The sequence below is a fragment of the Macaca mulatta genome, chromosome 16, assembly GCF_049350105.2.
Source record: "Macaca mulatta isolate MMU2019108-1 chromosome 16, T2T-MMU8v2.0, whole genome shotgun sequence".
In the NCBI taxonomy this organism is placed as follows: Eukaryota; Metazoa; Chordata; class Mammalia; order Primates; family Cercopithecidae; genus Macaca; species Macaca mulatta.
In genome coordinates this window covers 68,715,877-68,742,720 of record NC_133421.1, presented here as the reverse complement: position 1 = coordinate 68,742,720, position 26,844 = coordinate 68,715,877, and the positions used below count along the sequence as shown (strand labels likewise).

The window sequence follows — 26,844 nt, the reverse complement described above, 5'->3', positions numbered from 1 at the left end:
GCGCCGCCTGCAGGGGGCGCTTGCGGCGGCTCCGGGCGGAGACAATCGCGCTGAGCGGGCGCCGCAGCCGGAGCGGGAGCCGGAGCTGCGAGGCGCGGCGCAGAGCTGGGGCTGCGCCGGGCCGGGCGAGCGGGACCAGGCGGGAGCCATGGACCGCTAGGGCCCGGCCTAGCCCCGCGATGCCGCCGGCTAGTGGCCCCAGCGTCCTCGCGCGGCTGTTGCCGCTGCTGGGGCTGCTGCTCGGCAGCGCCTCCAGGGCTCCCGGCAAGTCGCCGCCGGAGCCCCCCAGCCCGCAGGGTGAGTCTCCGCCGGGAGGGGCCGCGATCGCGGGCCTGCACCCCCTGATCAGGCTCCCGCCCGTTAGCCCCCTCTTCGCGACGTTCGTGAATTGAGAGATATTCTGTTCCTTGGATTCGGGTGGGGGGAGCTAAGCGATCTGGGGTCGGCGCTTCTTGGAGAAAGCGGAGGCGGGGAGAGGGAGGCCGTCCGGGGCGGGGGTCTTGGGGAGACACAATGGGTAGGGCGAGGGTCCCCAGGCTCGGCGCCGCCGCCCCCTCCCTATTTGTTTTTCTCCCTCCTAGTCGGCGAGGCGCTGCTGCCTGAGCCATTGTCTACCGAAGACACCCGCCCAGGGGCGGGCTGGGGCGGGCGCCCACTCCGCAGCCCCCTGCGGGTTCCTCGCTCCCGACCCCGGCTGGGTGGGGGCGCCGGCATCGGCTGCCACCCTAGGCCCGGACAGGAGGCTGGGCGCCTGGAGCTGGGTTTGAAGGGGGGAGGGGAGAAGGGGGAGTGGGTGAGGCTGTGGGCGGGATTGACTGCTCTAATGGGGTTCTTCGCCCTGGAGCCTGACAGCTCCCAGCCAGCTCCCCTGGTTTAGAATTTGGGGTGCACCAAATAAATGCTTGTGAGCCTATGACGGAGGACGAGCGGCAGTTGTGGGGCTCTGAGAAAAGAGGGTACATTGTGATTCCAACTGAAGGCGCATGGCAGGCTTGCGGTCGCGGAGCCATGCTGAGCTGGCTGGCTGTGGGCAGTGCCGGCTGGGAGGGCAGGTGCCTGGGTCCCCGTTCAGCAGGCCTCCTGGCACTCCTGTCCCCTGCCCGCCCCCAGATCACTCCCTCCTCATCTCCCATCTCCTTCGCAGTGGAGGAGACCCTCCCCAGCGACTCACCGGGCGCAGGTGGGTGTGTGAGGTGGGGGTGGGGCCGGCTTCCGCAGAAAGGGTGGGGGAGCAAGACCCTGACTCCACACTCCACAGGCAGGCCTGGATGCTTATGAGCCTCCCCCTACTCCAGCCCTGAGCCCACCTCCCGTGCTCCTGCTCTCTCCCCCCTGCCTGTGGGCCCCATCCCTGCCTGAAGCAGTGTTCACTCCTCACCCCCCACACTAAGGAGCTGGCAGGAAAAGCAGGGTGGGGGGGTCTGGATGAGGGAAGTGGGGTCCGGATGAAGGGAGAGGGTCGGATTTCCTCCTGGATCGAGGCAGGCCTGGAGCCGGGAGAGGTGGATGCTATATGGTATGTCAGGCTTTGAGGATTGGGGAGGGTTCGCCCTCTGCCTCAGTCTCCCCAGCTCTCTGGGGGAGGAGATGAGGCTTTGCTTAGTAGGAAGAAGCCCTAGTTTCTTAGGACGTCCCTCCCCTCAAGTCCCTGCACCTCAGGGGAAGGGGCCCAGGGAATTGGCTGGAATAGAGCCAGGATGGGGGGTTCTCTGGGGCAGCTGGCGGGGAGCCCAGGTTGAGGGGAAGGGGGAAGGGAATCTGCTAGGCACCTGCCCCCTTCTCCGCCACCCCCAAGGTTGGCACAGAGCCTTACCAGCCCACCCCAGTTTTGTTTCCCCAGCTCCCTCCCTATTCTGAAGCTCTGACTCTTGAACCCAAGCCATTCCCTCAAATGACCCCAAGTATCTCAGACTCGGGGTCCCTCTCCCCAGCTGCTCTATCCAGCTGTTCCTAAGCCCGGGATGGGGGTGGGAGTAGCCAGGCCCTTCTGGCTTCTCAGAATTCCTAATGGGTGTTGGTGGGGGGATGGATGAGGACCTTGTGCACATCCTCCTAGGCTCTCCCCTCCCCCCACCCCAAGCCAATTCTTCTTTCTCCCAACCTGGGTGTATAGACCTCCACTCTCCCGTATTAGCTGGGTGCCCTTGGGTATGTCACTTAACCTCTCTGAGCCATAATTTGTTCATTTGTAAGACATGGAAGGATAGTGCCTACATCATCAAATTGAAGTAAGAAATCTCATCAAATGTGCAAAAAAACAGTACAGGGGTGCCACCTTCCTGTAGCAGCAGAGAGCGAGAGTGGGTGGAGTGTGCACCCACCCTGCAGGGTTGGGCTCTGGCCTGAGAGGGGAGGTGGGCTCAGGGGAACAGCTGGATGGGATGCCTAGGGCAGGCGTGGCACTGGCTCCGGGTTGGGAGCCTGAGCTAAGACACCTGTCACTGCTGAGTGTCAGGCTCCACTCTAAGGCCTTCCCTCTCCTCGAAGTCTCCGCAGCACCCTGACCTCCCCAGGCCCTGCTGCTCTCAGCTCTAGACTCTTCCTTCTGTACCCAACCCCCACTAGATTTGCATCCAGCACTCAGCCCACTCCCCACCTGTCTCCTGGGCCCCCCACTGAGGTGTCCATACATGCATGACACACCTTGTTAGCAGGAAGGTAGGGGTGAGGTGTGTTCTTGAGGGAGGGGCTGTGCTGATGGGAAGGGGTGCCCTGGATCAGAGAGACTGCCTGGAGAATCCATGGGAACAACTCAAGGCTTGGTTCCTCCCCATCACACCATCTGAGGGCAGGACACCTGCCTGATGGCCTGGCCAGACTCTCCTTAGGCTGGGGGCAGAGGCATCCCTGGAAAGCAAAACACTTGGGCTTCCCTCCCCAGCCCCCTCCACAATAGTTCTCTTGGGCCTGGGTTGCACCCCCCCAGATCTCCTTCCCCTTGCCAGGGCCCCAGCTCCCTGCCTGATCTCCTGGGAGGAATGAGGGCGTTGCCATGGTGACTGACTGTAGCTGACCAGCTGGGAGGGGGCAGGCGGTTCATGTGAGGGGGAGGGGGCAGAAGTAATTTGTCTGGGCATAGGGTTGGGGTGAGTCCCTAAATCTGAAGGGAAACAGGCTTGTGCAAAGGATTCTGGGAAAAGGATGAATGACGGGAATGACCAGTTTCCTAGTGTCCCCTGTCAATTTTTTCCCAAGACCCCTAACTCTGCCCTAGCCTCCATCCTCCCTTTCAAACTGCTGAATCTTGACCCTTCTCTCCGCCTGCATACCCAGCTTTACTTAGCCTTTCTCAGCCCTCCTGTCCTCCTCTCCCCAGGCCCGGGGTTAAGAATGTTGCTTCTAGAGGCAGACTGCCAGGTCTGGATCCCAGATCTCCACTTAGCTGTAGTCCAAGTATCTAAACTCTCTAAGCCTCAGTTTCCTTATCTGTAAAATGGACTAAGAGCATATATTATCAAATCCAGTACACCACTGACTGTAAGATGCACCATGATTTCAGGTACCAGTAAGAAAGGAAGAAATGCTGCCAGTTATAACGATGGCATCATCAATCATAGACATAGCCTGAGTTTAGAATTGTGAAAATGTGACACAGTGCATGTGTCAGACAATGAAATACGGGAATAGTCCCACCTCCTTCATGGGCTGATAGGAGGTTTCTCACTGAATGCTGGGTCTTAAATCATGCCTTCTCTAGCCTCAGCCCCAAAGACTCTCCCAAACACAGCTCCTTCCTCTGATATTGGGGCTCCCCCCAGTTCTCTTTCCCCCTCCCTCATCCTCACTTCCTTCACCCCATCTTGCCCACAGAGATCCTGATCAAGGTGCAGGTGTATGTGAGCGGAGAGCTGGTGCCCCTGGCCCGGGCCTCAGTGGATGTGTTTGGGAACCGGACTCTGCTGGCAGCTGGTACCACAGACTCAGAGGGTGTGGCCACCCTGCCCCTCAGTTATCGCTTGGGCACCTGGGTGCTGGTCACTGCTGCCCGCCCTGGCTTCCTCACCAACTCTGTGCCCTGGCGTGTTGACAAGCTGCCCTGTGAGTGCAGGGGCAGGTGGAGTGGGGGGGGACAGCAGCTGACCCTCCATCAGCCCCTTCCCAAAATAGTCTCCTTGGGGGTGGAGGGGGAGGCTTTCCAGCAGCTGCTGCCTGGGCTGGGGTACACAGAGGGGGCTGAGGGAGGGTGAAGCCTCTGGGACTCAGATGGAGGGGGTGCCTGGCTGGGGGGTGGGGGGCAGGCTTTCCTGGAGCTGACCGGCCATCCCTCCCACAGTGTATGCATCTGTCAGTCTCTACCTGCTCCCTGAGCGGCCGGCCACGCTCATCCTCTATGAGGACCTGGTGCACATTCTCCTAGGCTCTCCCGGTAAGGCTCCCCCTCACCCACGCCAACTTCTTCCTTCCCCTAACCTGGGTGTAGAGACCTCCACTGTCCTATATTAGCTGGGTGTCCTTGGGCAAGTCACTTCACCTCTCTGAGCCATAATTTGCTCATTTGTAAGATGTGGAAGGTTAGTGCCTACATCATCAAATTGGAGTAAGAATTAAATCTCATAAAAAGTGAAAAAACACAGTACAGGTGTTCAATAAATGTTTATAGTTATCGGGGATTCTTGTGGTTTCTGTTCTCCATCTATTCCTACCTTCCCTGCCACCTTTATCTTCAATGGGCCTACACGGATTTGTTGTGCACCTGCTGGATGCACAGGTGCACAGGAAGTGCAAGGCCCAGAGAAAGCCTGCAGCTGTCCTGATCTACCCCCGGCTTTTGGTCTCGCTCAGCTAGTACTTACTTCAACTCCTAGGCCGTGCCAGGCATTGTGGCTGGTGCTGGGAACCACAGTGAGGAAGAAGACCCGCTCCTTGCCTTTGGATATTCACAGACAAGTAGGAAGACAGATCATTGCAAGCCCTGAAATAGTTCCAGAGCAGGCAGGGCAGTGGAGTGGAGGGCAGCTGCTTTCAGTGCTGAGACGGCCCTAACCTGCGAGGGGACCCGGCTGGGTGAGAGCTTGTCGAACGGAGCGGTCAGCCCTCGACTCAGGAGTGAAAGGGAAGCAGAGGCACCTCCACTGGAGAGGAAGGCCGGGGGAGACATCAGGTGGAGGGTAGTAGAGGACAGTGAGGGTTCGGGGGCTCCGTTCCGCTTAGAGGGCCATGGTGGGTTTCAGAGTTCGAGGAGCCCCTTCCCGGTTTGTAGTCTCAGCCTGAGCCCTTGTCATGGAGCTAGATTTTTCTTTTTTTTTTTTTTTTTGAGATAGAGTGTTGCTCTGTTGCCCAAACTGAAGTGGCATAACCTCGGGATTCTTCTGCCTTAGTCTCCTGAGTAGCTAGGATTACAGGCACCCGTCACCACGCCAGACTAATTTTTGTATTTTCAGTAGAGACAGTTTTGCCATGTTGGCCAGGCTGGTCTCGAACTCCTGACCTCAGGTGATCCACCCGCCTCAGCCTCTCAAAGTGCGGGGATTACAGGCATGAGCCACTTCACCCGGCCTCACCAAGCTGCTCTTGTTTGCTCACCTTCGTCACTCTGATCCCAAACCAGAGGCTTCTAAGTGCCCCTGCAGGTTTCTAAAATGCCAGTGGACCCTTTGTAGCCCCCTAGCTTGAAGCCCCTGCATGGTACCTACTGCTTTCAGTACCAAGCCCAGGTGCCATCTCAGAGCTGACAGCGCCTTCCAGAGCCCGGGCCGCCCCCTGCCCCACACCTCTGGGCCTTTCTCATGCCAGGCCTCCTGGATGTCCTTTCCCTCTTTCTTTCCTGGCTGAGTCTTCCACATCCTGCAAGACTCCACAGGGCCTGCCCTGAGCTGAGTGAGACCAGCTCCCCTAGTTCCCTGCATCCCTCTATTTGGATAGCAAGGCAGGAGGAATGGCACGGGAGAGGATGGGCCTGGAGCCCAGTGGTCTGGGCTTCTATCCAGGCTTGAGGATTGTGACCTTGGGCAAGTTACTGAACCCCTGCCTGCCTCCATTTTTGCACCTCTAAAATGAGGCTGATAATAAAGACACCTAGCTGAGGGGCTATTTTCCTAATTGCAGGGGTTAATACAGGTAACCTGCTTAGAACAGTGCGCAGCATAGCTTAAAGCTTAATAAATGTTAGCTGTGACCATACTGTATTGGAATTGTTTATATGTCTGTCCCCTCCACCCCAGCACACACACACACACACACACACACACACGACCTAAACTGTCTGATGCAGTTGCCACTAGCTACATATTAAATTGAAGTAAATTAAATCAAAAATTAATTAATTTGGCCGGGCGCGGTGGCTCACGCCTGTAATCCCAGCACTTTGGGAGGTCGAGACGGGCGGATCACGAGGTCAGGAGATCGAGATCATCCTGACTAACACAGTGAAACCCCATCTCACCTAAAAATACAAAAAAAAAAAAAAATTAGCCAGGCGTGGTGGCGGGCGCCTGTAGTCCCAGCTACTGGGGAGGCTGAGGCAGGAGAATGGCGTGAACCTGGGAGGTGGAGCTTGCAGTGAGCCAAGATTGAGCCACTGCACTCCAGCCTGGGTGACAGTCTCAAAAAAAAAAAAAAAAAAAAAAATTTAAAAAAATTAATTTTTTAAAATTAATCCATCCAGAGATGGATTCTCACTCTGTTGCCCAGGCTGGAGTACAATGGCATGATCTCCGCTCACTGCAACCTCTGCTGCCTGGGTTCAAGTGATTCTCCTGCCTCAGCCTCCCGAGTAGCTGGGATTATAGGCGCCTGCCACCGCACCTGGTTAATTTTTGCAGTTTTAGTAGAAACGGGGTTTCACCATCTTGGCCAGGCTGGTCTTGAACTCCTGACCTCGTGATCCACCTGCCTCGGCCTCCCAAAGTGCTGGTATTACAGGCGTGAGCCACCGTGTCTGGCCTTTTTTTTTTTTTTTGGAGACAGAATTTCGCTTTTGTTGCCCAGGCTGGAGTGCAATGGCACAATCTCAGCTCACCACAACCTCTGCTTCCCAGGTTCAAGCGATTCTCATGCCTCAGCCTCACAAGCAGCTGGGATTACAGGCATGCGCCACCACGCCCAGCTGATTTTGTATTTTTAGTAGAATTGGGGTTTCTCCATATTGGTCAGCCTGGTCTCTGACTCCCAACCTCAGGTGATCCGACCGCCTTGGCCTCCCAAAGTGCTGGGATTACAGGCATGAGCCACTGCACCCATCTAGAAAAAATTCATTACATTTTTAAAAATTAAAAATCCAGTTCCTCAGTCACACTAGCCACATTTCAAATGCTTAACAGCCACGTGTGTCCAGTGGGTACCATAATGGGCAGCACAGCTAGAAAACATTCCCATCACAGCAGGCATTCATCTTTGGGCCCCCAGTGTCTAACCTGGTGCCTGCCACATAGTAGACAATACTGTTTGAGGATCTGGATCGCAATATTTTATAGGTTCTATAAGGAAACTTCTAAGAAAGCAAGTAAATTCCTGAGGCTCACACAGAGATTTCAAGTCCATGTCCCTTCCAGGTTAACATTCCATGACTGCCCAGCTTTCTCCCCAAGGCATCACCCTCCCTGGCCTTCCGAAGTGGCCTGACCTAATATCCCCCTTTTCCTTAGATAATGGGTTTCTGCTCTGGTCCCTGGGGGTCCTGTCCGTGGTCACGCCACTGCAGCCCCTCTCTCCCTCCAGGTGCCCGCTCCCAGCCCTTGGTGCAGTTCCAGCGCCGGGCTGCCCGCCTGCCTGTCAGCTCCACCTACAGCCAGCTCTGGGCGTCACTCACGCCTGCCAGCACCCAGCAGGAAATGCGGGCTTTCCCTGCCTTCCTGGGCACTGAGGCCTCCAGCTCAGGTAGGCTGGGTGCCCAGCGTGGACTGGGTCTCCCCAGGCTCAGGATCAGCCCTCAGCCCTGTACGCTCTTCCCGCAGGCAATGGCTCCTGGCTGGAGCTGATGCCCCTGGCTGCTGTGAGCGTACACCTGCTGACAGGTAATGGGACAGAGGTGCCACTCTCAGGCCCCATTCACCTGTCCCTGCCCGTGCCCTCCGAGACTCGTGCCCTCACCGTGGGCACCAGCATTCCAGCCTGGAGATTCGACCCCAAGAGTGGTAAGTGCCTCAGGGGGTTGCAGGTGCTTGAGTTGAGGGAGGAAAGTGGGACTTAAGTGGGAGGGACTCAAGTGTGACAAAACCCCTGCCTCTCCCAGGGCTGTGGGTGCGCAATGGCACTGGTATAATCCGGAAGGAAGGCCGGCAGCTCTACTGGACCTTCGTCTCCCCTCAGCTGGGGTACTGGGTCGCCGCCATGGCCTCCCCCACAGCTGGTAAGAGTAGTGGGGCAGTGGGCATAGGGGCCGTGGAGGAGGGGAGCTGGGAGAGCAGACTTCTGAAAGGCGGGAAGGGCGTCCACACCTGAACGCTAAGCCCTCGCCTGGTACAGGGCTGGTCACCATCACGTCGGGCATCCAGGACATCGGCACCTACCACACCATCTTCTTGCTCACCATCCTGGCAGCCCTTGCCCTGCTGGTGCTCATCCTGCTGTGTCTGCTCATCTACTACTGTCGGTGAGCACCGGGCTTCCCCCACCCTCCCCTCCTCTCCTCTGACTGAGGCCTGCACTTGCACCGGGCCCTGGGGCCCCAAAGATGCATAAAATCCACTTCTGGTCCTCAAGGGGCAGACAGGAAAAGACTTCCTGTAAACATGCTAAGACCTGAAGGGCTGGTGCTAGTGGCTGAAGACAGCGGGGAGGTGGGAGGGGAGGCAGGGCTTAAGGACTTGCAGCCCGGCCCCTCCAGAGAGATCTGCCACTGCCCCTAGCAGCCCAGCTCTCTTCCCCAGAGGACTCCAGGCCGAACACACCCACAGACGGCTAAGATGCTCATCCCTGGTTCTCGCAGCACATCCTACATGCAGAGGAGTGCAAGAGTTTACCCTGAGGGGACTGCCAAATGGACACGGCTCCCCGCCATCTCTCCTGGGCGCCCCAGGCATTCTCCTCACCTCTTCCACTATATTCATCTCTTGTCTTGCATCTAAGGGGGTTCGGGGCCAACTCTGGCCCTCACCCTTTCCTGAGAGGCCCCCTCTGCTCCCTCCCTTCCAGGAGGCGCTGCCTGAAGCCGAGGCAACAGCACCGCAAGCTGCAGCTCTCGGGGCCCTCTGACGGTAACAAACGAGACCAGGCCACCTCGATGTCCCAGCTCCACCTCATCTGTGGGGGACCCCTGGAACCCGCCCCGTCGGGGGACCCCGAGGCTCCGCCTCCAGGCCCCCTCCACTCGGCCTTCTCCAGCTCCCGGGACTTGGCCTCCTCCCGGGACGACTTCTTCCGCACCAAGCCGCGCTCGGCCAGCCGCCCGGCCGCCGAGCCTTCGGGTGCCCGCGGGGGCGAAAGCGCCGGGGTCAAGGGCGCGCGTTCGGCCGAGGGCCCCGGCGGGCTGGAGCCCGGCCTAGAGGAGTACCGGCGCGGGCCCTCGGGGGCTGCGGCTTTCCTGCACGAGCCGCCCTCGCCGCCGCCGCCCTTCGACCACTACCTGGGCCACAAGGGGGCGGCCGAGAGCAAGACCCCCGACTTCCTGCTGTCGCAGTCGGTGGACCAGCTGGCGCGGCCGCCGTCGCTGGGCCAGGCGGGGCAGCTCATCTTCTGCGGCTCCATCGACCACCTCAAGGACAACGTCTACCGCAACGTCATGCCCACCCTGGTGATCCCCGCGCACTACGTGCGCCTCGGCGGCGAGGCTGGCGCCGCGGGCGTGGGCGACGAGCCGGCCCCGCCCGAGGGCACGGCACCCGGCCCAGCGCGCGCTTTTCCGCAGCCCGATCCCCAGCGCCCGCAGATGCAGGGCCACTCAGGCCCGGGGGGCGAGGGCGGCGGGGGCGGCGGCGAGGGCTGGGGGGCCGGGCGCGCGGCGCCCGTCAGTGGCTCGGTCACCATCCCTGTGCTGTTCAACGAGTCCACCATGGCGCAGCTCAACGGGGAGCTGCAGGCCCTGACCGAGAAGAAGCTACTGGAACTGGGCGTGAAGCCGCACCCGCGCGCCTGGTTCGTGTCCCTCGACGGGCGCTCCAACTCGCAAGTGCGCCACTCTTACATCGACCTGCAGGCGGGCGGCGGGGCCCGCAGCACCGACGCCAGCCTGGACTCGGGCGTCGATGTGCACGAGGCGCGGCCCGCGCGCCGCCGGCCCGCGAGGGAGGAGCGGGAGCGCGCCCCGCCTGCCGCGCCGCCGCCGCCGCCCGCGCCCCCGCGCCTGGCGCTCAGCGAGGACACGGAGCCCAGCAGCAGCGAGAGCCGCACGGGTCTCTGCTCTCCAGAGGACAACTCGCTGACGCCGCTGCTGGACGAGGTGGCGGCGCCCGAGGGCCGGGCGGCCACGGTACCCCGGGGGCGGGGCCGCAGCCGCGGGGACAGCTCCCGCAGCAGCGCCAGCGAGCTGCGGCGCGACTCGCTCACCAGCCCGGAGGACGAGCTGGGGACGGAGGTGGGCGACGAGGCCGGCGACAAGAAGAGCCCGTGGCAGCGGCGGGAGGAGCGGCCGCTGATGGTGTTCAACGTCAAGTAGCGCCGGCGCCGGGCCTGGCACCGCCCCTCCCGCGCGAGCCCGCACCCAGGGTGCGCGCCCCCGGGGCCTGCGGGGGCCCTCGCGCGTAGCCCCCAGGCCCAGGCTGGAGAGGGGCCCAGGGGCCTTGGAGCCGTTCCGTGGTAGGTGCTGGGTTGTGTCTTGCAAGGGACCCTGTGTCTGCCTCCAAGCCGGGGAGGAAGGGGGGTCCAGCCCCCAAGGGGAGGTGCCGGGGAGGAGGGCTGGGGGGAAGCAGTGCCTGTGTAGACGTGGCTGTACATAGAAAGCTCTATTGTGGGAAAGCAGGAGGGGTGACCCAGCCTCAGCTGCTAGTGTGAGGGCTGGGAAGGGAGGGGGCGTTCTCTCTGGACCCCTGGGAGGGGAGGGGGTGCTGCTTGCTGACTAGCCCATCTCTGGGCTACGATGTCACAGGGCTGGTGGCTGGGACAGCTCTGGGGACTAGGGGGTAATGTGATACAGCCGATGTGGGCAGCAGCAAATACAAAACTGGTGAGGTTAAGGCTGTGTGTGTCTTTCTGTGGGGTAGGGGAAGGGAGTGTTGGCAGTGGACATGAACCCTTGCTCTGGGGCCCTGGGGAGGGCAGGCAGGGCGGCAAATCAGACACTTTTAAGAAAGTGTACAAACTTTATTGGAACTCACACACGCACACACACAAACACCCCTGTGGATAGGGAAAAGCACCTGGCCACAGGGTCCACAGAAATGGGGAGGGGATGGCAGCTTGTAATGTGGCTTTTGCCACAACCCCTTTCTGACAGGGAAGGCCTTAGATTGAGGCCCCACCTCCCATGGTAATAGGGAGCTCAGAATGGGGGCCAGGGAGAATTTGGTTGGGGAGAGGTGCTAGGGAGGCCTGAGCAGAGGGCACCCACCGAGTGGGGTACCGAGGGCTGCAGAGTCTTCAGTAGTGTCCCTCACAGCAGCTGTCTCAAGGCTGGGTCCCTCAAAGGGGCGTCCCAGCGCAGGGCCTCCCTGCGCAAACACTTGGCGCCCCTGGCTGCGCAGCGGAAGCCAGCAGGACAGCAGTGGCGCCGATCAGCACAACAGATGCCCTGGGTGGTCAGAGGGGGGTGAGAGGGTTGGATGAGGTGGGACCTGGTCCCTGGCCATACCCAGCCCCAGGGTGGGGGATGGCACTCACCTGGCGGTAGGGACAGCAGGCCCAGCCCCCTCGGTTGTCTCGGCAGCAGGTCTGGTTATCATGGCAGAAGTGCCCTCCCCCACACTCCACGTCCTGCACACCCACGTGAGGGCTACGGGCCAGGAAGGTGGCAGGCTGGGCAGAGACCACTTCCTTCTCGCAGGATCGGGCCTTCACGTTGCAGGTGTAGCCAGCCGGGCAGCAGTGCTGGCGATCCTCGCAGCACACAGCCTGGCGGGGAAGGGAGCACAGAATGGCGTTACATTCCTGTCCCCTCGCCGGGCTTAGCTCCCCTATCCAGGGGCAGGCAGGGAGGTACTCACGTGGGGCAACTGGCAGCAGGCCCAGCCCCCACCCAGGCTTGGGCAGCAGGTCTGCCCCACTGGGCAGCTGGTGTGCTGGTCACAGCCCATGTCTCTGGGGTGGGATAAGGAAGCCTGGCGGGCAGGCATCTTCTCCAGTCCAGCCACGATCTCGCTTCCCCGCTGACACCGCCCCTCGGCTACACACGTGTAGCCCTGGGGGCAGCAGTGCTGGTGGTCCGAGCAGCAGACAGCCTGGGGGGTGGGCAGGAAAGGGCGTTCTAGGTAGTCACTATGTGGGGTGGGGCACAGTGCCGAGCCCCTACCTACTCCAGCCCGCCTCTCCTGCTTACAGCACCTCCAGCTGGGAACGAATCTGACAGAGCTGGGTGTCACCTACTGGCCATGCGGAGGGCGGAAAGCAATAGGAGTTTGGCCACCCACCTGCCCAGGCCACGATGCTGTCCCCTCCCATGTACCTCTGGGACTGGACAGCAGCCCCACTCTCCAGACATGAGTTGGCAGCAGGTATTGGAGGGGGGACAGCTGGTGACATTATCACAGGGGACATCTCTCTTCAAGGCTTGCGGGTCTGGCAGGCTGAGGTGAGCTAGGGTCTTCTCCATCCAGGACACCTGGTAAGTTCCCTGTTCACAGGTACCCTTCTGCGTGTCACACGTAAACCCCGCGGGACAGCAGTGTATATGGTCCTCACAGCACACAGCCTAGGGCAGATGGAGAAGGGCCAGTGGGCACTGGGGCCCAGTTGGCTGCCACACTGCTCAGCGCACCCACCCACCACCCCTGGGTACCTGGGTAAAAGGGCAGCAGCCCCAGGCCCCCGACTGTAGACGGCAGCAGGTATAGCCATCTGGGCAGCTCACCTCCATGTCACATTTCACGTCTCCCACTGTGAGGGAGGCAGAGAGGACAGATCAGAAGTGGCACTGGGGACCCTCAGCGGTATCCACCCTTTGCCGGCTCCACAGCTGGCACCAGGTGTTGAAGATGGAGGGCACCACCTACACCACCTTGCAGTGATCCTAAGGCCAGGCCTAAAAGGGAGGAAAGAGGGCCCCACCCCTGTATCTGTGCCCTGCCTCTGGTACCTGTTTGTGCAGGCAGCTTAGTGAGGAGGTCCATGGTAGTGTTCTCCTTGGAGAGGCACTTACTCTGGATCAGGTCACACACAGTGTCTTGGGGGCAGCAGTGCAGGTGGTCGGAGCAGCACATGGCCTGGGTGGGGACGGGTGAGTCTTTGTCACTTCCAGGCTCAGCAGAGCACAGGGAGCAGCCAGGCTGATGGCTGGCACTGCCCCAATCCTCCACTAGGGGGTGGCATGAACCCTGCATCAGCCAGGCTCCCAGCAAGCAGCCAGCCAGCCCCATGCCCCAGAGCCCCGTAAGGTGCATGTCAGGGCCAAGTGGCTGGGGGCACACAGCCAAGCTGGCTCCAGCCCCTCACTCACATTGGGCATTGGGCAGCAGCCATACTTCCCACTGGGCAGCTCACAGCAGGTAGAACCATCAGGGCACTGGGACCGTGCATCCGGACACATGACTGAGCTGGACAAAGCCACTGGAAGAGAAGCAAGTGTGAGGGGCAGCCAGGGTGGAGGGAACTTTTTGCCACACTTGGAGTCAATGAGGCCCCACCCCAGCCCCTGGCCTGATGCTCTCCCACCTCCTCACCTGCCCTGTTACTCCTTTGGGCAGGGATCTTCTTTGCCAGTGGGTGGGTGCCCGTGGGTGTGATGCAGCGGGTGTGAACCAGGTCGCAGAAGGCACCATGCGGACAGCAGTGCACCCTGTCTTCACAGCAGGAAGCCTGAGAAAAAATGGTCCTGACTCCGTCTTCACCCCTTGCCCCTGGCCCCCACCCTCTGCCCCCACCTCCCTCCACGTACCCCCGTCTCCCCAGATTTGTACCTGGGGCATGGGGCAGCACCCCCAGGAGCCATCGACCATAATGCAGCACGTGGAGAGGTCCGGGCATTCAAACTGACTATCAGGGCACTGGACGGCACCCACGGAGTTGTTACCTGTGGACAAGGTGACCCGGGATTCTACCAGCCCACTCAGGGAAGGTGACTGCCCCATCGCGCACAGAGCTGGTGGCACCAGGGCCTGCAAGCCCAGCTACTGGGGTTTGGGGGTGACACTAGGGCTCAGTGATCTCCTAGGCATGCCTAACTCACCCTCCTCACAATCCAGTCCCTCCCTCAGCAAGATGGCATGGGGAAGGGGCACCCACTGATGATGGGTTGGCATTAGATCGGCTCAGCTTTACCTTTCCCCACCCCCACAATGCCTGGACTTGGAGTCTTGCACTTTCTCCTGCCCCTCCTATCCCCAGTGCTGCACCTCTGTCTACAGCAGGGGTGTTGCTTAGTACAGATGCCACATGAATGAGGGCACGAGGGCAGGAATCGGGGCTGCCCCGCCAGCTGGGCTCCTGGGTTCCAGGCTCTACATGCTGCCCGTCTGTCTGCCCTGCACCCACATCCCGGCTGCACCTGATCTTTGGAAGCAGGATTGCCCATCTGCACTGCAGTGGAAGCCCCGTGGGCAGCAGTGATGGCCATCCCCGCACGCCACGGCCTGTAGGACACAGAGAAACCGGCATTGGCAAGGCCCTTTTATCTGCAAGTGGGAGACTGCAGGAAAAGCATCAATGCAGACCTAAGCCCCTCCATCGGGCTGATGGCACGCTCACCTCTGGGAAGGGGCAGCAACGGGAAGTCCCTGAGACGGTGAGGATGCAGGAGTGGCCAGCAGAGCAGTGCGCACCAGCCTGGCAGGGGCCACCCAGATGCCTGCTCAGTGTTGTGGGCCATTTGTCCTGGAAAGACAGGGGAAATGATACACCACAGACTTGTGCCTGGCATCCTCCTCTGGCCAATCCAAGATGACCCTCTGGGAAAACCTGCCAGCTTTTGCCTAGTCTGAGGGGCACTCACCAGAAGGGGACTGCAGCAGCTGTAGCTGGCTCCTCCGGGGTCCAGGCAGCAGGCCACAGGGCAGAACTGACCATCTGGGCACCATGTTCCAGCCACCAGCCCTACTGTTAAGGCCACCCAGCTCACCAGGGTCCACATGGTCTGCCTGCAAAGTACCAAGGAACATCTGGCAACTGCTTAAGCCCGTGCCACCCTTGATTCTAGGGCCACTCAGTACCCCAGTCCCAGGCCAAGGTCCTGGCCCGGGACTGCCTGAGCCTTCTCAACACCTCCCTGTCCAGGCAGGCAGAAAGCTGCAGGGGCTGAGAGTCAGCTTCCTACAGAGCCCTGTGTGTGACACATGCCCCAGCACGTGCAGACCTGTGAGCATGAATGCTGACATGCGTATATGTGTGGGCCTGAGTCCCCAGCACATGGTCTAATGCCTGGGCCTCACTGGGCAGGCTTATGAGAGTCACGAAGACGTGATTTTTTTTGGTCTGATCTGTGCAGATGTGGGCCACCTCTGGGGTGGGGGGGAAGGCATCAGTAGCCATGGGAGAGGACAGGGCTGGGGTGCAGGGAGGGAGGCCCCCCAGGAAAAGCCAGGGTTCCCCTCCAGATGCCTCCTTGCCTGACACTGTGTTCATACCTGCACCCCACTAAGGCCTTGCAGGAAGCGGCCACATGATGACATGGGAAACCACAGGGGTGAGAAAGTTGTGAAAAAGGAAGTATGGTGGCCAGTGGAATCTGGGCTGCCTTCCCCAGAGGCCAGTCACCACCTGGCCATGAATGTCCCCTCCTCACCCAGGGAAGGGGACACAGAAGCTGGGTCAGCCTTTGAGATACCTGTGTTCTGAGGGTACGCCACACCACCAGGGCTCTCTGAGATTCCCCAAGCATGCTAACCCCCACCCCTGCTTCTCCATCTATTCTGGAAGTAAAACCCAGCCACATGTGGAGAGAGACCACGTGTGCCCACTGGGCTGCCCATCTGAGTCACCAGGAGGAACTGAGCCTTGAGTTTCTGCGGAGAGCAGCCTCTCACTTCCTAAACAACTCTTCTCCCAGGCTCATCTAGCCCAGCTAGCTCAGTGGGGTGGCCAGAGAGGTAACTCGTCCTGAAGAAGCAAAAACAGTAGTGTCTGTTGAGCCTCTTGGGAGCCAGTTACAAGACTCTGCATTATTTTATTTCTTTGCAACAACCATCCAAAGTAGTAATTAATACCTTTACTTTACTTTTATTTTTAGAGATGAGATATTGCTATGTTGCCCAGGCTGGACTCAAACTCCTGGGATCAAGCAGTCCTCCAACCTTGGCCTCCCAATTAGCTGGGACTTTGGGAGCATGCCACCAAGCCTGCTCACCCTTTTTTTTTTTTTTTTTTTTTTGAGATGGAGTCTTGCTCTGTTGCCCATGCTAGAGTTCAGTGGCATGATCTCGGCTCACTGTAACCTCCACCTCCCAGGTTCAAGTGATCCTCCTGTCTCAGCCTCCTGAGTAGCTGGGACTACAGGCACCCGCCACCATGCTGGGCTAATTTTTGTATTTTTAGTAGAGAGGGGGTTTCACCATATTGGTCAGGCTGGTCTTGAACTCCTGACCTCAGGTGATCCACCCGCCTCAGCCTCCCTAAGTGCTGGGATTACAGGCTTGAGTCACCACACCTGGCCTCACCTTTACTTTTTTGTTTGTTTGTTTGAGACGGACTCTCCCTGTCTCCCAGGCTGGAGTGCAGTGGTGCTATCTCAGCTCACTGCAAGCTCCACCTCCTGGGTTCACGCCATTCTCCTGCCTCAGCCTCCTGAGTAGCTGAGACTACAGGCGCCTGCCAGCACGCTTGGCTAATTTTTTGTATTTTAGTAGAGACGGGGTTTCACTGTGTTAGCCAGGATGGTCTCGATCTCCTGACCTCGTGATCCACCCACCTCGGCCTCCCAGAGTGCTGGGATTACAGGCGTGAGCCACCACGCCCAGCCACCTTTACTTTCAAAGGAAGAAACTGAAGCTCAGAGATGTTAAGTACAGTCAGCCCTCCGTATCCAACCAGAGATCAAAAAATATTGGGTGTGGTGGCTCACACCTCTAATCCCAGCACTTTGGGAGGCCTAAGTGGGCGGATCACGAGGTCAGGAGTTCGAGACCAGCCTGACCAACATGGTGAAACCCCCATCTCTACTAAAAATACAAAAATTAGCCATGCGTGGTAGTGCACACCTGTAATCCCAGCTACTCAAGAGGCTGAGGCAGGAAAACGCTTGAGCCCAGGAGGTGGGGGTTGCAGTGAGTGGAGGAGATCGTGCCACCATACTCCAGCCTGGGTGATAGAGCGAGACTGAGATTCCGTCTCACAAAACAAAACAAAAACCCCAGAAAATGTTACATTGTTGCTGAGGTATACTATGTAGTTAGGCTTAGGATGGGTGCATCTATACTGAACATGTACAGATTGTTCTTTCTTATTATTCCCTAAACAATTCAGGATCACAACTATTTACATGGCATTTCTTTTTTTTTTTTTAATTTATTTATTATTGTTATACTTTAAGTTGTAGGGTACATGTGCATAACGTGCAGGTTTGTTATATATGTATACTTGTGCCATGTTGGTGTGCTGCACTCTTTTTCTTTTCTTTTTTTTTTTTCTTTTTTTTTTTGAGACGGAGTCTTGCTCTGACGCCCAGGCTGTAGTACCGTGGCGCAATCTCAGCTCACTGCAACCTCTGCCTCCCGGGTTCAAGCAATTCTCCTGCCTCAGCTTCCTGAGCAGCCTCCTGAGTCTGCTACCACACCTGGCTAATTTTTGTATTTTTAGTAGAGATAGGGGTTTCACCATGTTGGCCAGGCTGCCAGTCTCGAACTCCTGACCTCAGGTGATCCACCCACCACAGTCTCCCAAAGTGTGGGGATTACAGGCATGAGCCACCGTGCCCAGCCAACATGGCATTTCCATTGTATTAGGCATAAGTAATCTAGAAATGATTTAAAGTATGTATAGGTTATATGCAAATATCACACCATTTTGTATCAGGGACTTGAGCACCCACAGACTTTGGGGTCCTGGAACCAGTTCCATGAAGATACCAAGGGACACCGATAACATGTCACACATCAGGTCATGGTGACGACAGGCTTTGATGGCCCCAGAGCGTATTGGACCTGGGTTAATATCACTAGTGGCACAATGGGCAGTGCCTGAGAATGGACCCCTACGCCCCAGGGGGATAGGTGCAACAGGTACGACAGAAACAGGGACTGCCTGGAAATCGCACTTGAGTCCTAATCCTGGAATTGCCAACTGTGAGGGCCTGAGAAGTTGCTCCCTGTCTGTGCCTCAGTTCCCCCACGAGTCTATGTGTGGATACCATTGGAGGGGGGAAGGGCAGGAAATGTCACCCACTCAGTCACTCACATCCTCTCTGCTCCAATTGGCTTTCCTCAAGTGCCCCTCCCCTAACTCAGCATCCCGAAGAGGCCACCTCCTGGACAGATAAGGATGCAGTTGACTGGTCCTGGACAGTGGACCCTCTCCTCAGCCCCACAGCTCCCAGGCAAAACACCTGCAGCTGGCACTGCCTACTTCCTGCGTGTTCTCAGCAGGCTGTCCGCTGCCCTGGCTTGCTGGGAAGGGGAGTCTGTCTGCACAGGAGTGTTCAGCTCTCTGGTGAGTTACCTGTGCATGGCCCCTCCTGTTTACCCTGAGTTGAGGGAGTATAGTGTATGCTTCTACTGAATACATGCACACGCATACAGAAACAGGGATGAGGAGGCGAGTCGCAGTCTCTCACGCCACCCTACACCGCCAAAACAGCCAGAGGGGACAGCAGCCTCTTCAAGACCCTAGCTCCGTTATCTTCCACTAGGTGGCAGCCCCCAACTCCGAGTGCCAAGGGGAGAAGAAATTCCCAAAAGGGGAGCCAGCCTAGCTGCAACTGAGCAGGAAAAAGTGGCTGGGAGAGGCGGAAGTTAGCTCGTCCCACCCCCAAAAAGAGGAAGTAAGGAGGAGCCAGACCAGGTTCAGTCACCACTCCCAAGTCCCTACTACCTTCGAGAAGCCAAGGTTTCAGGTCCCGTTCCCAGGCCCTCGGAGCTCCCAGCCCAGGGTCGCGCGCCCCTCCGGCTTCAGGCCGCCGCGGGAACCACCCACCACCACCACGAGAGGGAAAGAAGCCGGCACCTACCGACAGGGGTGGAGCTGAGTCAAGAATGGTGTGGTCCCTGCTTTGGGGGAATGCTGGGGAGGTAGAAAGCCCCCTTCTAACAGAGGTCACTGCAGTTACTGCTTCCTCTTTCCCATAAAACTCCCTCTAGTGTATCAGAACCCCCAAGGAGTTTCAATAAGCGGTTCTTGTCTTGTCTCCGGCTGAGACTCCCGGGGAACCTCAAGCTCACATGGCCCTGGCCGGGCCCCTGGGCAGGAGCAGGCCAGAGGTCTGCGCGGCCGCCCTCCTACCTGCGTCCGGATCCGCGGTCCCTGGGCAGCAGCAACCGGGCAGCGCTCAGACTACAGATCCCAGCGCGGTGACCCGCCTACCTCAGTTTCCATTGGCCAGGGATCAGGGCTGCCGCACTCCCATTGGCTACTTATCAATGTGGAGGTGGGGCCAGCCTGGAATGCTGTGTTTCTTTTCTACTCAAATCACTCTCCTCCCCGCTTCCTCTCGCCCCACACCCCATTTCTAGGGATCATGTGATTGGAGAATCATGTGACGCCGGGCCAGCCTCAGCAGGGCAGCTGGTGCTCGTCGCCTTCTTTCACCCATCCTGCAGGTGCCTGGGGGAGTTTGCTAGAGATGATAGCGCGTGTCTGGGGCATTGACAGTGCGAGGGACTGTTATGAATTGGGAATATTTGTGCTCCTCTTTCTATTCTTTTGTTTGTTTGTTTGTTTGTTTTGAAATGGAGTCTCACTCTGTCGCCAAGCTGGAGTGCAGTGGCACGATCTCGGCTCACTGCAACCTCTGCCTCCCGGGTTCAAGCGATTCTCCTGCCTCAGTCTCCCGAGTAGTTGGGACTACAGGCGCGCGCCACCAAGTCCAGCTAATTTTTGTATTTTTAGTAGAGACGGGGTTTCACCATGTTGGCCAGGATGGTCTTGATCTCTTGACCTCGTGATCCGCCCGCCTCGGCCTCCCAAAGCGCTGGGATTACAGGCCTAAGCCACCGCACCCGACCTTGTGTGTTTGTTTTAGAGAAAGGGTCTCGCTTGGTCGCCCAAGCTGATCATAGCTCACTGCGGCCTGCAACTCCTGCTCCCAAAGCGATTCTCCTACCGCAGGCCCCCGAGGAACTGGGATTACAGGTGTGAGCTACCGGGCTCACTCGCTCCTATCCTATCCTATCCTGCCCTGTCCTGTCCTGCCCTATTCTGCAAACTCGGATGACATGCTAGGCAGGGCCCAGAGTGAGTTGAAGGATGGTTTCCAGGACAAAGATAAACAGCCCAAAAGCCCTTTCCTCCAGGTGCTCAGCAGGACAGGGGGCAGGGATTGGTGGGAGACAGTCTCAGGCTGAATCTAATTTAATATACAAGGTCGTGCGCCAGTTGCCAGGTGTGGGGAGAGGAAGTAGATTGTCTACAGGTGGGGAAGAAGATATTTCATTCCACCTTAGAAGCATCTCCTTGAGCTGAGTTTGGGAAGATTTTAACTGGCAGGTGGAGGAGGTGTGTTGGGAAGAGCCCTGGGAAACCAGATGGGAAGGGCAGGCTTGGCAGGGATTGAATGCCATGTTCAATGCCAGTGGGCTTCAGGAGCTGCTAGGTGCCTGGCACAGGCAGGGCTGTGGCGGGGGCTGTCGAAAGGGAAGTGGCTTCCTAGTCTCCCCTGGCCCTGCCTTCGAGGAATTGATATGGGAGGGTGAGGAGAGAAAATGTACCACAGAACACATTAGCCAGTGACGAGAGTCAGGCTGCTCGGTGCCAATGGGCCTGGGCCAGGCAGAGATGGGTGATGGGAGATGGGCCAGGAGAGAGGAGAGGCCCAGGGAAAACCTGGTACTGGGCTGTGGAGGAAGGGCAGTGTCTGCACAGGGGATGGAGACTGCTGCAGCCTGAGCAAGACACTGGAGCTGAGGGTGAGGCGGGGGCAGGGGGACAGCTAGCCAAGCTCAAGGCAGCAGAAGTCGGAGCAGGGAAAGGGTGCCAGCCAAGCTGTGGAGTCGTGTGGCAGGGGTTCTAAGCCTGGAGTTAGAGCAGACCCAGACAGCGGATAAGACACCTGGCCTGCTGAGGACCTAGGACTAGTCTGTGCCCTGGTGACACATTTGTGCTTATTTTCCTTCCTGTGTATCTTGAGACTAGGGAGTATAGTTTATGCTTCTATTGAAACACACACACACAGAGGAAACTTTCATGAAATGTTAGGTGAATCCATCAATGAACCTATTAATTACAACCACCCAGAACCAGAAAAAAAATACAGGTAGAAAAAACAAAAAAAACTAAACAGACTGAAACAAATATCACAAAGTCTAATCGTCAAAGCCGTGATTCTTGAGCAGCGGCAATTTTGCCAGCCAGGGACATTTGGGAGTGTCTGGAGACAATCTGGGTTGTCACAACTCAGGGTGGAGGGACACTAGCATCTGGTGTGTAGGGGCCAGCGATCCCGCTAAACATCACTCAACACACAGAACAATACCACACAACAAAGAAGTATCCTGCCCAAAAGGTCAATAGTGCTGAGACTCAAAAACCTACTTTACAAATGTTTCTCTCTCTATTTTTTTTTTTTTTTTTTTTTTGAGACCGAAGTCTCACTCTGTCCCCCTAGTGCAGTGGCGCGATCTCGGCTCTTGGCAAGCTCCGCCTCCCAGGTTCATGCCATTCTCCTGCCTCAGCCTCCTGAGTAGCTGGGACTACAGGTGCCCGCCACCGCGGCCGGCTAATGTTTTGTATTTTTAGTAGAGACGGGGTTTCACTGTGGTCTCGATCTCCTGACCTTGTGATCCGTGCGCCTCGGCTTCCCAAAGTGCTAGGATTATAGGCGTGAGCCGCCGCGCCCGGCTTTTTTTTTTTTTTTTTTTTTTTTTTTTTTTTTTTTTTTAAACTGCAGAGGGGTAAGGTGCCGTGATAACAAGGTCTGTAATTCCCTACTCGGCAGGCCAAGGCAGGAGAATCGCTTGAACCCGGGAGGCGGAGGTTGCAGTAAGCCAAGATCATACCATTGCACTCCAGCCTGGGTGACAGAGCAAGACTCCATCCCCCCGCCCTCCCAAAAAAATTAAAGTGTACAACTCAGTGGTTTTTAGTGTTTTAACAGAGTTATGCAGCATCACTACAATCAGTTTAAGACCATTTTTATCACCGCAGAAGGCAGCCTTGTGTCCTTTAGCAGTCACCCTCCCTAACCCTAGGCAACCACTGATCTACTTTCTATCTCTATAGATTTGGACATTCCATATAAATGAAATTTTACAATAAGTGATCTGCAACTGGCTTCTTTCACTTAGCATAATGTTTTCAAAGCTTATCACATAGCATGTATCAGTATCTCATTTTTTGTGTGTGTTTCTTTTCATTTGTTTGAGACAGAGTCTCACTCCAAGGCTCAAGCTGGAGTGCAGTGGCATGATCTTGGCTCACTGCACCCTCTGCCTCCTGGGTTCAAGCAATTCTCCTGTCTCCACCTCCCAGATAGCTGGATTACAGGCATGTGCCACGATGCCCAGCTAATTTTTGTATTTTTAGTAGAGACAGGGTTCTGCCATGTTGACCAGGCTGCTCTTGAACTCCTGACCTCAAGTGATCCACCCACCTCAATCTCCCAAACTGCTGGGATTACAGGCGTGAACCACCGCGCCTGGCCCATTTTTGTTTGTTTCTTTGTTTTTGAGACAGAGCCTTCCTCTGCCACCCAAGCTGGATTACAGTGGTGCCACCTTGTACTGCAGCCTCAGACCCTCCCACCTCAGCCTCCTGAGTAGCTGGGACTACAGGCATACACCACCACTCCCAGCTATATTTTCTAATTTTTTTTCTTAATATGTTGCCTATTCTGGTCTCAAGCTCCCGGCCTCAAGTGATCCCGCTGCCTCAGTCTCCCAAAATGCTGACATTACCGATTACAGGCTTGAGCCACTGTGCCTATCTTCAACTTTTTTTTTTTTTTTTTTTTGAGACAGAGTCTTGCTCTGTCACCCAGGCTGGAGTGCAGTGGTGTCATCTCCGCTCACTGCAACCTCTGCCTCCTGGGCTCAAGCGATCCTCCCACCTCTGCCTCCCAAGCAGCTGGGACTACAGGTGCTTATCACCATGTCCAGCTAATTTTTGTATGGTTCTTGTAGAGACAGGGTCTTGCCATGTTGGTTGGCTAGTCTCAAACTCCTGAACTCAAGGGATCCTCCTGCCTCATCCTCCCAAAGGGCTGGGATTACAGGAGTGAGCCACCGTGCCTGGCCTATACAAGTTTTTGTGTGTACATGTTTTCATTTCTCTTGGGTATATACCTAGGAATGGAATTAGTGGATTATATAGTAATTCTATCTAGCCTTTTGTGTAACTACCAGCCTGTTTTCCAAAGCAGCTGCACTATTTTACATTCCCACCAGCAATGTATGAGGGTTTCAATTTCTCTTTAGCTTCATCCATGGTTATCTTCTGTTATCATCTGTCTTTCTTATTGTAACCATCCTAAGCCTTTAGTGTGGGCTGGCAGGCTGGAGACCCAGGAGAGCTGACGGTTAAGTCTGAGGGTAGCCTGCTGGAGAATTCCCTCTAGTTTGGGGAGGCCCATCTTTCTGTTTTATTCAGGCCTATCCACATTATGGAGTATTGAGGGATCTGGCCAGCAGCCTGCAATGCAACGGGGCTCTCTCTTTGTCCCCAGGCAGATCGCCAGGTCGAGAAATAATAGACACACACAAGATAGTGAAAGCTGGGTCCAGGGGTTCACTGTCTTCTGGTCCTGCGATGCTGCCAATGCACTGGATATACCAGCATTTATTATTAAGTTTAGTGAGTGTGGGGGTAGGTTAGTGAGGGATTTAGGGTCATTTGATTATGAGGTGAGATGGTCACATGGGGATGAAGTAATTCTTTAACATAACATCTGTATGCAGAAGTACAGTATACAGAGATAAGAATTTACAATATAGTGTGTGCATGAGTAATTTCTAACAGAGCCTTAAAACAGAAACACAGTCTCTTTCCACAACCTATGATTAGCAAGATATTAATCAGCAGTAACAGTTACAGTAAAAGCTGGTTACAAATAATCAATAGAAACAGGACGTGAAGCTGGACAACCGGTTAGACCAGAAATTCTCAGAAGGGAGTATGCCTTAACCTTAAAGAGGCCTAGAAGAGCCATGGCAAGATGAGGGCATTTATAGCCCTGTCTTATCCATATGAACAGGCTCCCCTCATGCGTCTGTTTATAGGCTCTCCACAAGGGTCGCATTCCATTCTCAGAGCTATGAACATCTGTTTTTCTGGGATAGGAATCTTGGTGATGTGAAACCTCCATGACTGAACAACCACTCATAGGCTCTCTGCAGGGGGAAGCACATCGTGCGCTGTTGGCTCATACTGGCAAGTTCAACCTAGCATTGTCTTTACATAATCCTGCATGCAATTTTGTATTTACAATAATCAGGAGCATTTCATCTTTTATTCCATAGCAATAGTCTCAGAGGGTCTCCCTACAATGGAGGGCAATTTGCTTTACCCAAAGTTCACTGATTTAAATGTTAATCTAATCCAGGAGCACCATCCAAGTAGACACATTGTTCTACCATCACAGTATTATTTGCTGATTGTTTTTGCAGTATTTTCTTTCTTGTTGAACTGTAGGAGCTGTTTATATATTCTGGGTATTGTGTATGTTGCAGATGCTTCCTCCCAATCTGTCATTTGTCTTTTGTGTCATTTTTATGTCATCTGAAATATATTGGTCAATCTTTTCCTTTGTGGTTTCTGCTTTTTTTTTTTTTTTTTTCTTTTCCTTTGCTTAAGAAATTACAGGAGCCGGGCACGGTGGCTCACGCCTGTAATCCCAGCACTTTGGGAGGCTAAGGCGGGTGGATCACGAGGTCAGGAAATGGAGACCATCCTGGCTAACACGGTAAAACTCCGTCTCTACTAAAAATCCAAAAAATTAGCCGGGTATGGTGGCAGGCGCCTGTAGTCCCGGCTACTCGGGAGGCTGAGGCAGGAGAACTCAGGAGGTGGAGCTTGCAGTGATCTGAGATTGTGCCACTGCACTCCAGCGTGGGTGACAGAGCAAGACACCATCTCAAAAATAAATAAATAAATAAAAAGAAGAAGTTGTTACAGGGGGCCAGCCCTGGTGGCCTGTAATCCAGCACTTTGGGAGGCAGAGGTGAGCAGATCACTTGAGGTTAGGCGTTCAAGACCAGCCTGGCCAGCATGGTGAAACCCTGTCTGTACTAAAAATACAAAAATTAGCTGGGCGTGGTGGTGCATGCCTGTAATCCCAGCTACTCAGGAGGCTGAGGGAAGAGAATCACTTGAACCTGGGAGGCGGAGACTGCAGTGAGCCGAGATGGCACCACTGCACTCGAGCCTGGGCGAGTGAGACTTTGTCTAAAAAAAAAAAAAGTTACATACCAGCAGGCAGGCACAGTGGCTCACGCCTGTAATCCCAGCACTTTAGGAGGCCAAGGCCAGGGTGAAAGGATCACTTGAACCTAGGAGTTTGAGACCAGCCTGGGCAACACAGGGAGACCCCATCACAAATAAATAAATAAATAAATAAACAAATAAATAAATAATTTGCAGGCGGCCAGGCATGGTGGCTAACGCCTGTAATCCCAGTACTTTGGGAGGCTGAGGTGGGTGGATCACCTGAGGTTGGGAGTTTGAAACCAGGCTGGCCAACATGGTGAAACCCCATCCCTATTAAAAATACAAAAATTAGCCAGGGGTGGTGGTACACATCTGTAATCCCAGCTACCTGGGAGGCTGAGGCACAAAAATTGCTTGAACCCGGGAGGCGGAGGTTGTAGTGAGCCAAGATTGCACCACTGCACTCCAGCCTGGGAGACAGAGTGAGACTCTCAAAAAGAAAAATAAATCTGGCAACCCTGAAGGCTGAGGCTCAAGTGAGGGCACAGAAACAGCCACCTCCCCACCCCCACCTATTTTTCCCCTTACTGCCTGAGTCACCTCCATGTGAGCAATTGTTGCCTCAGTTCCAGGCGCCTGCCCTCATCATCAGGCACCTGACTGGTGTGCCTGTTGGGCCCCGCCTGGGCTCTCTGCCCCAAGAGGCCCCAAGGAGGTATGAGGGATAGGCTAAGCCGTACTCTGAAGCCTAGCCTGTCACAGGAGACCACCCCACTGTATAAGCCCAGAGACAGTCACTCGGTCACCTGTCCTTTCTGGGCTTTGAAAGGGTGGGAGAGGAGAGAGGGATGGGGACCAGGAAGCCAGGCTGGGAGCAGGGACTTGGAAAGAGGATTCTTGGAGAGATCTTGGGATGGGAGCTTTAAGCTGTTGCAGAAAGCTAGCCTGGAAGGGAGATTGGTGTTCAGTGCTTTCACAGATTACAGGAGATGAAACTAAGGCTCAGGAGGCTCAGGCTGAGGCCTCCTGACTGGAGGGCTTATAAGCTATAAACTGCCTACACCAGGGTTCTGGGTCCAGGCAGGGCTGGCTTCATAGCCATGTGACGAGGGCCTTGTGCTCAGAAGCAGCCTGTGCTTTGTTTAAAGCTCTACAGGCTGGGTGCAGCGGCTCATGCCTGTAATCCCAGGACTTTGGGAGGCCAAGGCAGGATGACCACTTGAGCCCAGGAGCTCAAGGCTGCAGTGATCTATGATTGCAACAATGCACTCCAGCCTGGGCAAGAGAGCAAGACTCTGCCTCTAGGGGAAAAAAAAAAAATTAAAGCTCTACTGCCACTGTCTTGAAATTCTTAATTTTTTTTTTTTTTTTTTTAAGACA

General features: G+C 56.2%; 2 protein-coding genes and 1 long non-coding RNA gene across 7 annotated transcripts; 1 reads left to right on the top strand and 2 right to left on the bottom strand.

Moving 5' to 3' along the window:
• The first annotated feature begins 43 nt into the window (after positions 1 to 43).
• Positions 44 to 11,045, top strand: FAM171A2 (family with sequence similarity 171 member A2). Of its 3 annotated transcripts, none has more exons than XM_077971941.1 (9): positions 44 to 297; positions 3,811 to 4,038; positions 4,274 to 4,366; positions 7,657 to 7,815; positions 7,893 to 8,072; positions 8,171 to 8,287; positions 8,404 to 8,530; positions 9,073 to 9,316; positions 9,889 to 11,045. In XM_077971941.1, exons 1-9 carry the CDS (start codon positions 180 to 182, stop codon positions 10,618 to 10,620), a joined length of 1,998 nt encoding a protein of 665 aa, XP_077828067.1. In that variant the 5' UTR covers positions 44 to 179; the 3' UTR covers positions 10,621 to 11,045. The 3 variants fall into 3 exon arrangements, with proteins under 3 accessions (XP_077828067.1, XP_077828068.1, XP_014975350.3); XM_077971942.1 differs by having other exon boundaries at positions 9,073 to 9,797; positions 10,570 to 11,045; XM_015119864.3 differs by having other exon boundaries at positions 9,073 to 11,045.
• A 109-nt stretch (positions 11,046 to 11,154) lies between these two features.
• Positions 11,155 to 19,422, bottom strand: GRN (granulin precursor). 3 transcript variants are annotated; one of them, XM_028836579.2, is made up of 14 exons: positions 19,390 to 19,422; positions 18,982 to 19,113; positions 14,954 to 15,098; positions 14,710 to 14,835; positions 14,510 to 14,594; positions 13,923 to 14,035; positions 13,686 to 13,821; positions 13,463 to 13,572; positions 13,103 to 13,229; positions 12,806 to 12,903; positions 12,473 to 12,718; positions 12,015 to 12,248; positions 11,692 to 11,922; positions 11,155 to 11,602 (listed from the first exon to the last, which is right to left on the bottom strand). In XM_028836579.2, the coding sequence occupies exons 3-14, from the start codon at positions 15,089 to 15,091 to the stop codon at positions 11,465 to 11,467; spliced, it is 1,782 nt and encodes a 593-aa protein (XP_028692412.2). In that variant the 5' UTR covers positions 15,092 to 15,098; positions 18,982 to 19,113; positions 19,390 to 19,422; the 3' UTR covers positions 11,155 to 11,464. The 3 variants fall into 3 exon arrangements, with proteins under 3 accessions (XP_028692412.2, XP_014975352.3, XP_014975351.3); XM_015119866.3 differs by lacking the exon at positions 18,982 to 19,113 and having other exon boundaries at positions 19,118 to 19,422; XM_015119865.3 differs by lacking the exon at positions 18,982 to 19,113.
• Positions 19,423 to 19,640: 218 nt separating this feature from the next.
• Positions 19,641 to 26,784, bottom strand: LOC144335776 (uncharacterized). Its single transcript, XR_013406927.1, has 3 exons — positions 25,929 to 26,784; positions 22,074 to 22,477; positions 19,641 to 19,859 (listed from the first exon to the last, which is right to left on the bottom strand). It is a non-coding gene; the product is annotated as an uncharacterized LOC144335776 (long non-coding RNA).
• Between the last annotated feature and the right edge of the window lie 60 nt (positions 26,785 to 26,844).